Genomic DNA, 11,858 nt, shown 5'->3' with positions numbered 1-11,858 from the left:
AAAGATTAAAGGATGACTTTAAAGAAAAAGTAAAATTTAGTTGGGAGGAAAACAGTGACTTTTCGTCATGAAACTTACATAAGAGGCCCCCACCGACCGCCTGCAGCACCGTCAGGATGGGGAAGAAGTAAAGAGCTGCGTAAATACTTTTGAAGCGGTCGGACTTCCCCAGTCCGCATGCAATCTTCTTCACCAGGAGAGGCCGCAGAAGCATCATTAACACCAAGCAGAACGCGTAATAAACAAACACGATGGTGTACCTGTAAAACGAGGAATTTGTGGCACTGATATGTGCAGAACCTTTATCCTTGATGGTCTTAAATCAAAGGCCTTAAAGGGGATTTAAAGCTCTGTTTTGCCTACCGACTAAGATATTCAGCCTGGTGAAGGGAAACAAGCAAACACACACTGTCTTGTTTGCTTGTTTGTTATCTGTTTATGAGGTTTGATGTATTTGAAAATGTCTCAAACATCTTCAAAAATCACGGCAGCTCAGAGCATTTGCTGCTTCTGTGGAGGACTTGGGTGTGGTTCTCAGCACCCACAAGGCAGCTCACAACCACCTGAAACTCAGGTTAAATAAAATGCATGCTTATTTTATTTAAGATTAAATCAGGTGCATTTATTGCTAGTCACATTGATGGTATTTATTGCCAAAATATCAAGTTAGAAGGAAAATGGCAAATGGATGTCTGGAACCCTTTTTCTGTGCCCAGTAACAGAGACTCCTATTTTAAACTTTGCTGTCCTTTAAATTTCTATTGATGATAAATAAACTAACTGGAATTATAGAAGTTTATTAATTCAGGATAGACATAAACAAATGGCAATAGAATATGGGGAAGAATCCAAACATAGCCAGCTACATCAGCTAAAAAGGTAACTGAATGACAGATGATTGTAAGAGACTTCAAGGCTTGTTCTGTGCTGACAGAGTTAAATTACACATTCCAGAATCTTCTCTAGGTAATTCAAACTGTTGTTTTTGTTAAATACTAAATCAGTTAAAGTATTAGCACATGCACCACAACACATGTGTACCCACATCATATTACCTATGTGTGTTTACATCTGTGTGAATGTATGCTCTACATGTGGGTACCATCAGAGGCTAGAAAGGGGCTCCAGATCCCTTGTAAGTAAGAATACAGGTATCTGTAAGCTGCCTGATATGGGTGTTGGAGCTGAATTTGGGTCCTCTGTAAAACATTATATACTACCTTAACTGCTAGCCATCCCTGCAGCCCCAGTAGTAATTTTTTAAAGTAAAACTCAAACTAAATCTATAGTTCAAACTACTTACCTAAATTACTGAAAGTACTTATGTTGTCTTTGTTTCTACTGAACTTGTGCCATTTTTTCTTTTAACTGACACATCTTGTCATTGAGATGCCTCATTCACATGCTGCCTATTAAAGTCCTACCAGTCTTTAGTACGGTATGTGGAAAAAAATCCTTGAAGCTCAGTTACAGTTCCATGATGCAATAAACCAACAGAGGACATTACTAGTTTGTATGAAGTACAGTTATTTAGATGCGTGTAAAAGTAATCTGAAGGTCAAAAAGCTTGGCAAAAGAGATGATTTTCATATTTTATATCTGGAAATGTGAGAGTCACTTTCTATATGCTCACATGTCTGTTAAGAACTTGGTCACGGGGCTGGGGAGATGGCTCAGCAGTGAAGAGCACTGGCTGCTCTTGCAGACGACTTGGGTTTGGTTCCCATCAACAATACAACCTCCTCTAACTTTAGTTTCAGGGGGTCTGATACCCCTCTCAGGTCTCCATGGGCAACAAGCTCACATGTGGTACACATACTTACTTACATACTTGCAAACATCCATACATATAAAAGAAAGAAGAAAAGTCTTTAGAAAAAAAACTTGATAAAAAACTAATTTCATTGAGCACACATATATATTGGAAACTTGCTCCAGTAACAAGAACAAAATAATTATTTTTCTATTCTGCCTTTAGCGAGAAAAACATACCAAATTGCCAACAATTTAAAGAAACTCTAAAAATGGAACAGTATGGTATGGTGTACAGAATCTTATGAATTTGCTTTTTGAAAACAGCTTATTGGGCTGGCAAGATGGCTCAGCAGGTAATGTGTTCAACTCTTAGGACCCACGTGATGGAGGGTAAGAACTAAGCCTGCAAGCTGTTCTCTGACCACCACACAGTGCCGTGGCACGCACACACACTCACATAAACAAAACAGTGCTGCAAAAACAAAAACAAAAAAACAAAACAAACAAACAAACAAAAAACCAAACCAAACCAAACCCTGACCCAAATACTCAAACTACAATGGCAGCTTCTACTATTGAACACCCATATATGCAGGACACACACCATCTAATACATTAAATGAAGCCATTTGACCCTCACGGCACCCTATAAGGCATTGCTCCCATTTGCCAGTGAAAACTGAAGTTGTACAAGTTAGTGTAACTGACAGACCCAAAAGTCAAACACAGGCAGTTTTTGTTCCTGAGCCCACATTTTTTTTCCTTTATGTCAAATACCGTATCTATTACATATTCCCAAAAGTTTTCCTTTTAACCTCTTTTTAAAAACCTCTATGAAACATAGAAAACATATTCCTAAGTATATATGTGTACATGTAAGTGCATATATTGTTTTCTATGGCAAAAATTACTTTCCTTTCTACACCTAACAATACATTCAGTAGTAGAGCCCTAACATGCCTGAGGTGATGGGTTTATTCCCCAACACAATACATACAACACACACACACACAATATACACATGCTCACATCATACACACAAACATGCACACTGCACAATACACACATACATATATATACTTACATACATGCATACACATACTCACACAACACACACACACACACACATATGCACACACACAATGACTGTGAGCAAAGCAGTATTTACCTGGAATCCCAGTACTCTGGAGGCTGAGACAGGATGAGATTAAAGACAGCCTAGCACATATAGTGAGATCATTTCTTAAAAATAAAACTGATTGTGAAGGTTTGTATATGCTTGGCCCAGGGAGTGGCACTATTAGGAGGTGTAGTCTTGGTAAAGTGGGTGTGTCTCTGTGGGCATGGGTTTTAATACCCTCATCCTAGCTGCTTGGATGCCAGTCTTCTCCTAGCAGCCTTCAGATGAAGATGTAGAACTCTCATGCCTGCCTGGATGCTGCCATGCTCCCACCTTGATGAAATCTGGACTGAACCTCTGAACCTGTAAGCCAGCCCCAATTAAATGCTGTCCTTTTAATAAGAGTTGCCTTGGTCATGGTGTCTGTTCACAGTAGTAAAACCTTAATTAAGACATAATGTTTCCTCTTATTATACTATGTATGCAGCCAGAGAAGAAAATAATTTCTACTATCTCACCTACAAGTTCACAATGATCAATCTTTAAATCAGTGAAATTTACAACATTTCTTTCTCAGCAGTCTCAGGTCTAAGTAAATACTTACAGTGGGTAGACTGCTTCGTGAGTGCAGTGCACCGTGGTGACGTAATCTGGACTTGGGTTGTAAAGCATCGTGTACCAATCAGAAAGCATCAGAACACGGCATGAACGGATGTAAAGGACGCCCACGGGATCGCTCACGAGTAAGGTGGTGATAGCTGCCATGGTGCATTCAAACAGCGCGGTGATGTGCTGGAAAAGAGCACTGGAGCTGAGGAAACAGGACCGCGTCAGTGCTTCAGTCAGGTGTGTGGCTCAAGACAGGGTTTTTCTGTGTAGCCCTGGCTGTCCTGGAACTCACTCTGTAGACCAGGCTGGCCTTGAACTCAGAAATCCGCCTGCCTCTGCCTCCCAAGTGCTGGGATTAAAGCAGGTGTGTGTTTAAAGACACGGCCCTAAATGTTTCGGTGACAATCCTGAACCTACATTCTTCAAAGTGCACACAAGCTAATCACATCAGCACCTCAGACAACCCTGTTGCTATAGTCTGAAGGTCTGCCATTCTAAAAGATTAGTCTGTTCATCGAGGGCATGGAGAAAGAGTACACTGGATCTATATCCTGATGAGCCATTTCACACTTTCCACAGATGCAAGCAGAATATTTCCAGAATAACAGGGTGTCATGGCTCATACTGTAATCTCAGCACTGGGGAGGTTTGGGCAGAAGGATTACCACAAAATTGGGACCAGCTTGGGCTACATAGTGAGATACACATAGGCCTAGACTACAGAGTGAGATCCTGTCTCAAAACATTAACTAATTAATTAATCAACAGCCTAATTATTATTTACCTAGTTAACTAGCTAGTTAATTATATAATTAGGTACCTGGTTACTTAATTAACTAGTTAATTAATTTAATTAAAAACCTATGTGTATTAAGTATACTCATGATTCCTGGGGCCTGTGGTAGTCAGGAGAGGGTGTGAGATCCACTGTAACTGGAGCTATGGATGAGGGAGTTGGGGCTCTGGGACAGGAGCTACAGACAAAGTTGTAAGCCACCATGTGGATATTAGATACTAAACCTCCATCTTTTGCAAGAGTAATTAGTGTCTTTAACCACTGAGCCATCCCTCCAACCCCTCGGTCACTTTTTGAAAAAGTAGAATCCTTAGGATTGCCTCACTCGAGTATTTTCCAGATTCCAGTTACAGCCTTAGGGTCACTGAGCACTCCTACTGAGCAGTGTTGGAGTACCTCAGAGATAACGCTGTGTACACAGTGTGAATGAGCACATGCTGCATGATCTGAGCAACATGGGCTTGTTATAATTCATACTTCTAGAGTAAAAGCCAAACCCACCTCATAACGACAGAATCTTCTCATCATATTTCAATCCATCTAGAGTCAACCATGTGGTCTTTGAAAATAAAAGTGGATTCCAAAATTCCACGTATAAAACTGTGGTCATATGGTACATGGTGTGTCAGTCTATGAAGTCCACGTACATGACAGTGGCCCACAGGCTTGTGTTCTACATGTGGCTGTTGTGTAAGTATGTTCAGTGATGCCCGCACAGGACAGGAGCATTTAATGATACATTCCTCAGATCTGTGTCATGTCAACTGACCTCGGGGTCTCTTCAGGAAAAACCCTCCTTCCCACCGTTCTCTTATACCCCGTCATGGCCACGCTAAACTGCTTCCAGTTCCTCTGCACCTCCACATATATGGACAGGCTCTACCCTCTACCTCAAGACGTGTTTCATCTATGTTGACAACCCTGCGCTCTTTACTGTCAGCTCTGGAACTACGTCCTGTCAGAGCGCAGTCCGAAGAGTGACCCATGGTGAATAATGCCTTGGGGACCTGTGGACAAGGCTCCAGGGATAAAAGCAGAGGGGCCTCTCATCTCAGGAGCATTTTGTTCCTTGGGTTGTTCCTGGATGTGACTTCATGCATCCCATGACCAACATCTGTATTTAATGTATAAGACATGTTTCGTCTTGTCAGATGTCAGACCATGGCTGTAGAACCCGATCTGGTCAGTGGACCCTGAATCTGAATACAGCCTTCTGCCTTGCTTTCATGCTTTCTCAGATATAATCTACAGTATATATGTTTAAGCTGTCTGTCCTGAGGAAGTTCTGGAAAGGGCTGCTGTGTTAATATTTAGTATGTGCTTACTGCGGTTTATTTACATGTTTTTCTGAACTCAAATGCTCTTCCTTGGATTATTGCTTCCTTTGTTACATTCGTGTATAAAAGTGCAATGAAGCTGAAGTCAGGCTGCAGGCTGCCCCACTCTTCCAGCTCCTCAGGTCCCAGACAGCTGACAATGCCCCAGCTCTATGAATCCTATGAGACTCCTCAGCCCTGAGCTCTGGACCCAGCCTTCCTCCTCTGTCAGTCTCCCCTCAGTGCTCATTTTTCAGTCACACCATGCTCATTTCTGCCTCTGTAACGTCAGGCAGCAAAAAGTGTTTGGAGAAGGTAAAACCTCCAAAGCAGGAAAAACTCACGTAAGTGAGGAATTAAAACTGCTAAGACTCAGACAGTTAAAGAAGACTGCCTTCCCGCTCCCTTGGAGGACCAGGTACATGTTCGTCAAGAGCCTCCACATTCTGGCCTCCGTCCACCTTCAGTATTACCTTTGCTTCATTTACAACCCACCCTTGACCACTTCAGCTTGCATGACCCTCCACATCAACAGTCAGTCTTTCTTCTAGTTTAAGTCTTTTGGATCCCATTAGGCATACTTTTTCTCTTGATTCTCTCTGATTCCTAAGTGTTTTTCTGACAAGAGTATTTCACTACATCTCTTAGATGGGTTTATATTATCATCAGGTACCTGTCTATCTTCTCTACTTCTTCTATCTCTTCCTTTTATCTTCCAACATAAAATACACTGTACCAGAATTTTCCCCCAATTAATTTAAATATTAATACAAGAAGCCTGTGATTTGGCAGTGGAAAAAGAAGGCAGGTGGAGATTTTTAGAGGGGGAGCGGGCAGAGAGAAGGAAGGAAGATGGAGAAAGAGAACAACGATCCAGATTCCGTGTGGCTTTAAATAGCCACAGGTAGCTATGAATATCTTATAAGGGATGGATAATTACAAGACAATTTGTCTTATCTAGGTGGGCAATTTATATCAATATTAATTGGCTCTGAGTTCACTGTGTGGGCATTTTGTGGGTTAAGAATTTACTGATATAAATCTGACATATGAATTACAAGCCTCTAAAGTTTTGATTTTACCAGGTTACTGGGATTTGGGACTGCTGACTACAGTGGGTGGGAATGTGAGCGGAATCCACAGCAAGAACCATGATTGGGGGCTGGTGAGATGGCTCAGTGGGCAAGAGCACCCGACTGCTCTTCCAAAGGTGCAGAGTTCAAATCCCAGCAACCACATGGTGGCTTACAACCATCCTTAACAAGATCTGACTCCCTCTTCTGGAGTGTCTGAAGACAGCTACAGTGTACTTACATATAATAAATAAATAAATCTTTAAAAAAAAAAAAGAACCATGATTGGTCGCTGCATGGGGCTATCCATGGAGGCAGCAGGATCACCGGGCTGGAGAGTAGCAGGCAATAGCTCGGGATGGTGACATTTTTTTAATATTTCCTGCAACATACACTGCTCAATAAATGCACCAACAGTGCAGCTCTCATAATCATACTAGATCATTAGCATTAAAAAGTTACAAAGTATTTGTTCTAAAACAGTAATAGCCTGTGATTATATCCAACTTTTGCAGAAACTCCATATTATCATTGAGAAATAATGTTCTTTCAAGAGCACTGAGAGAAACATTAAGGAGCACATCACTAACACCAAGATGTGCCCTACTACTGCTTTATTACAGGGAAGAAACAGAAAGAAAAAGAAGTTGTCCCCTTTGAAACAGGCTGAGAGTGTAGGTCAGCAGAAGACTGTGACTTGACATGACAATAAGTGGTCCTTACCCCAGCATTAGTCTATGCAGATACAATCACACATGCTCACCTCTTTTTGCCCGAGTACCATTCAATGAAGAACCAATGCAGAACAAGAGGAAGCATAGCCATAAAGCCCAGATAGAGCCAGTCGTAAAGCTCTGGGGACTCTGTGCAAGGCTGGCAGTACTTCTGTGCATTGGTCCTCTGTCCTCTTGGGCATACCTACAACAGGAATAAATACTGTTTTATACACAAGTAGTGTTTTAGGATCATTCTATAAGGGATTCCATTGTATTTTAAACATCTTAGTGTGTATGTGTAGCTTTTGAAAATTAACAAAGAAAACCAAACCTGTAAGCAGAGTAAGAAGAAATCTCAAAGAGAAGCCACTTCAAGAAATCCATACCACCTGTGCTGTCTATAAAATGCTAATGAAGATTCTTTTCATTTAGTTGCTAAAATAGCTAACTAATATTCAGTGAAAAACCTTGTTAGTAACATCATACAAAAACTACTGCAGAAGTATTCTGGAGTTGACATGTCAATTCACTATGCAAAACACTCTGCTAAATTATTAAGCAGTACTTAGACATTATAAAGTATCCTTTAATACCTGTGACTGTCAAGAAAGGTTTAATATAGTTATCACCATGCCAACATAAACAAGGCTTTTATTAATACCATATTCTTATACATTCATGAATATATTTAATAAAAAAAAATCTATGTGCACAATGTTTCCAAAGCAAACAAATCTTAAAATGAAATAATATTAAACATAGGACTTACCCCACATTCTCCATAGATTTCACTTGAGCCATTTTTAAATAATAGGGTCTTCCCACAGTAGAGTCCAAGGCATGCTGGTTGAATATCGACAGCTTTTTAAAAACAAATGCCAGTATAGTAACATCTTTTGTGATTATAAACGAGAGTAGCCTGAGAACAGCTGAAGTAACTGACAACAAATATCTCAACCTCACTTTAAAAATACATAACAGACAAGTCTCGATGCACGGTCACACTTCGACAGCACAGAAAGTTGTCTCCTATTCCAACCAGCACAGCAGGTTCTAGCCCCAGACACCTAGCCCTGAATCTTCCCAATGGCTCTAGGAAGCCAGTCCCTACAATTAGAGTTTAGAGTTTCATTGGTTATAAGGTCATAAGAACTTTTTTTTTTTTTTAAATCCCTGATAGGGGCGAGAGAAGTGGCTCTGGTAAAAGCGCTTGCTGAGCATGCCTGACTAACTCAGGAGTCTGACTTCTAGAGCCAATGGTAATGAGGACTCCAGAGAGCTGTCTCCTGACCTCCATGTGTGGGCTGTAGCGAGCACGCCCCCAGCCCGCGCCTATCATACACCATACACAAGCACACAATTTAAAAAATAAATTGAAAGAAATCACGGATAGAAGGCCACTTGTAGTGAGAATTCTGAAATTTTGGTTTCTTTAAAAAAAAAAAAAACATCAAAATATTATGTTTTCGCTTTAGTCTCAGGCATTCGGATGTGAGGCTGCTTCACGGCAGCTGACTGTAATTTGCCTCAGGCTCTAACAGAAAGTTCCTGCAGTTGGGTGATGTTTAGAATTCTGGAAACTCTTCAGAGACTAATAGTAGGGCTCTGAGAGGCAGGGTAGGGGTGGTTGGTCATTCAGGGGGTTTGGTTACAGTTGGTGGCTATGTTCAAAGAAGAAACAAGAAGAAATTCAAGGAGCCCTCTCCCATCCTTTCTTCTTGCCTATCTGGTGACAGGGGATGAAACTGGGAGAAAGGAGGGGCAGAGAATAAATGTTGGGAAAAAGAATCTGCAAAGTAGCAAAGGCCAGCTACAAGCAAAGAAGAAGCAAGAAAAAAAATAGATTCAGAGATCTTTATAATCTCTCTCTCTCCCCCTCTGTGCATCTTTCTCTCCTATCTATTGATAAGGGGGTGAAACTGGGGAATAAAGGTAAGAAAAGAGCCCACAAAGTAGCCAAGACCACCTACAGTCACTATTCTTCATTTGGCCAAATAGAGACACTGGGCACACCGACTCATTCTTTGTTCATAACAGAAACGCTGAACTGTCCACATTCTGAAAAGAGAATTTCAGAGCAGAAAGTAGGTCTTTAAAACAAATCCCTTCACCTCCGTATAAAAGCATTCATTAGCCTAGCTTTTGTTATTTTTGTTGAGAACAAGGGTAAATTCCATCAGTGCTGCCACTGAGCTTCTGACCAATTACTTGAGAACAATCAATTTCTTAAAGGTATGAGGAAAATTAAAAACAGCTCTTTTTAAGACAAAACCCTGAGGATCTCCAAATTATCTAAGACCTCATCCAAGAGAAATTACCCTTCTGCATCAGTGACACCTGATTCTCTACACTATATGGCAAACGCTGCTCAGAGGCCAGGAAGGTACTCAGAGGATGATGGCAGTGAGGCTGTCTTCTGTAAGAATCTGCCATACGCTATGAAATGAATCCAAAACAATGCTGGCCTATGTGTGAATTTACATGGTTTATTATTGCTGAACAATAGTTTCCTCAAATTTTTCATGTGGAGACTGGTTACAAGGCCCTTTCTCCTTTCAAGTTCCTGGAGACCAGATTTTTTTTTGTACTTACATTGCCAAGGGAAAACAGAAAAAAGTCTGAAATGTCTCATGTTTGATATTTTCACTTTACCAAGTATCAGACATCGTTTATTAAAAAAAAATTCTTCTTTATTTTATAGTCTTAAAAACAAACTTTTATTATTATAGTACTGTGTTTTCATGTGTATTTGTGTTTTGCCTGCATTTATGTCTGTGCACCATGTACCAGCCAAGTGCCGGCAGAGGCCAAAGGAAGAAGGTCAGAAAGGGATATAGGATCCACTGGAACTGCAGTTACTGAGGGTCCTGAGCCACTGTGTAGAATCTGGGGATCAAACCCCACTAAAAGCAGCAAGTGCTCTTAATCACTGAGCCATCTCTCCAGCCTGCCCCTTAACACCTTTTTTTTTTTTTATAACGCAACTGAACTAAACACATGAAATGAATTGTTTCAGGTTTTCTGAGAAGGAAATTATGGCACTGTAAGTCCCTTCTCGATGGTCTTTTGCGTCTAAAAGATCTCAAAACCAAGGCCAACAAACCAAAGCTCATTTACCTAACAAGAAGAATCTGTACAACCTTTTATAGCCTTTGGTGAGCTATAGCTAAAATGTTGTCCTTGGTTTTTTCTCAACAGTCTAGACCCTTTGTGAAGGACTCAATATATTTACATTTGATGCCCAGTGTAATAAATAGTGCATGCCTTTCATCCCAGCACTATGGATGCAGAGGCAGGTGGATCTCTGCATTCAAGGTTAGCCTGGTCTACAGAGCGAGTTCCAGGTCGACTACGGCTACAAAGACAAACCCTGTCTTGAAAAACAAATACTACATTTGAGGTTGAAAAAGCAAGTCTTGGAGCAATTAGCTTCTGCTTCTTTGTCCTGCTCTAACTCTGCTTCTAATTCTGAAGTCAACCACCAGGAATGCTTTCCTGGACAAGGACAAAGGTACTGAAGGAAGGAACACGGGAAGGGCACAACCACAATTAAAAAAAAAAAAAAAAAGCCTCAGCCTTTAATTCTGCACACGCGCTCTTCTCCAGCCATCCTGGAGTAGACCATCCCAACCCCGGGAGAAGTCAGAGCCTGGGCTCAGCGCAGCCAAGGGCCAGGCTGCTCGCCGCAAGGAGACCTGCGGGCCGGAGGCGAGCCCAAGACAATGCGAGGAAAAGCAGTAGGAAAAAAAGATAGAGACACGCCCGCAGCCTAATCGACTACTTACCCATTGGCCACACTAGGTTCCCCAGAGAAGCCGGGGATCAGCGGGTCCGAACGCAGCGCCCGAACATCCAGGCCACAGCGTCCCGGCTGCTCCGCCTCCCGCTAGCCTGGCAAGCGCGCTGGAACCCCGCCCCTGCTACATTCGGCTCCGAGTCCCGCTCCACCACCGCATCCCCCGCTAGGGGTGTCGGGATGCACGCGGCGGACTTCCAGGTCTCGGATTCCCAGAAACCTAGTTTCCTAATCTAGGCTTGGAAGCCTTTCCCTCGCTTCCGGGTTTGAGCTCAGAGGCTCCACCTTTTCCGGGTCCAGACTCAGGTCTCGTCCCGGCCCAGCCTCCAACTTGAACTGCTCTCCACCGCCGCCAAGATTTCTTTGCCTGGGCCCTGAGGTCCCGCCCCCGTCTCCTAGACGAAGCTCGTAGCCCCGCCCACCCCGTGCATTCAAGTCTCCGAGGCCTCGCCCCTACCCAGCATTGACGTCTCCGAGGACCGCCCCCATCCTACGGGCTACTTTTCTAGGCTCCGCCTCCGCAGAGTAGTCTCTGGAGCCCCGCCCCCATTTTATGGGCTACTTTTCTAGGCCCAGCCCTTGCCGCGTGTCTAGTCTCCGACGCCCCTCCCCCGCCGAGCGGTCAAGCCTCCGAGCCCCGCCCCACAGCTTAAGCAAGTTCCGAAGCCCCTCCCCCT

The 11,858-nt window shown here is 42.5% G+C and overlaps 1 protein-coding gene across 3 annotated transcripts in view; it reads right to left on the bottom strand.

Moving 5' to 3' along the window:
• Jkamp (JNK1/MAPK8 associated membrane protein) overlaps positions 1-11,474 on the bottom strand; it is a 19,181-nt gene extending 7,707 nt beyond the window's left edge. The window contains exons 1-6 of one of the 3 annotated variants that reach the window (XM_029541051.1): positions 11,171-11,474; positions 9,356-9,443; positions 8,155-8,246; positions 7,433-7,587; positions 3,480-3,686; positions 79-260 (exon numbers count right to left, since the gene is read on the bottom strand). In XM_029541051.1, the coding sequence (XP_029396911.1) occupies positions 79-260; positions 3,480-3,686; positions 7,433-7,587; positions 8,155-8,246; positions 9,356-9,371 (652 nt within the window). In that variant the 5' untranslated portion in view covers positions 9,372-9,443; positions 11,171-11,474. The remainder of the gene's footprint in view (positions 1-78; positions 261-3,479; positions 3,687-7,432; positions 7,588-8,154; positions 8,247-9,355; positions 9,444-11,170) is intronic. The other 2 variants (XM_029541052.1, XM_021201747.2) reach the window with 2 other exon arrangements.
• Between the last annotated feature and the right edge of the window lie 384 nt (positions 11,475-11,858).

The sequence above is a fragment of the Mus pahari genome, chromosome 7, assembly GCF_900095145.1.
Source record: "Mus pahari chromosome 7, PAHARI_EIJ_v1.1, whole genome shotgun sequence".
Classification (NCBI taxonomy): domain Eukaryota; kingdom Metazoa; phylum Chordata; class Mammalia; order Rodentia; family Muridae; genus Mus; species Mus pahari.
The sequence above is the reverse complement of the archived record's forward strand: the minus strand, read 5'-3'. Positions and strand labels throughout refer to the sequence as shown.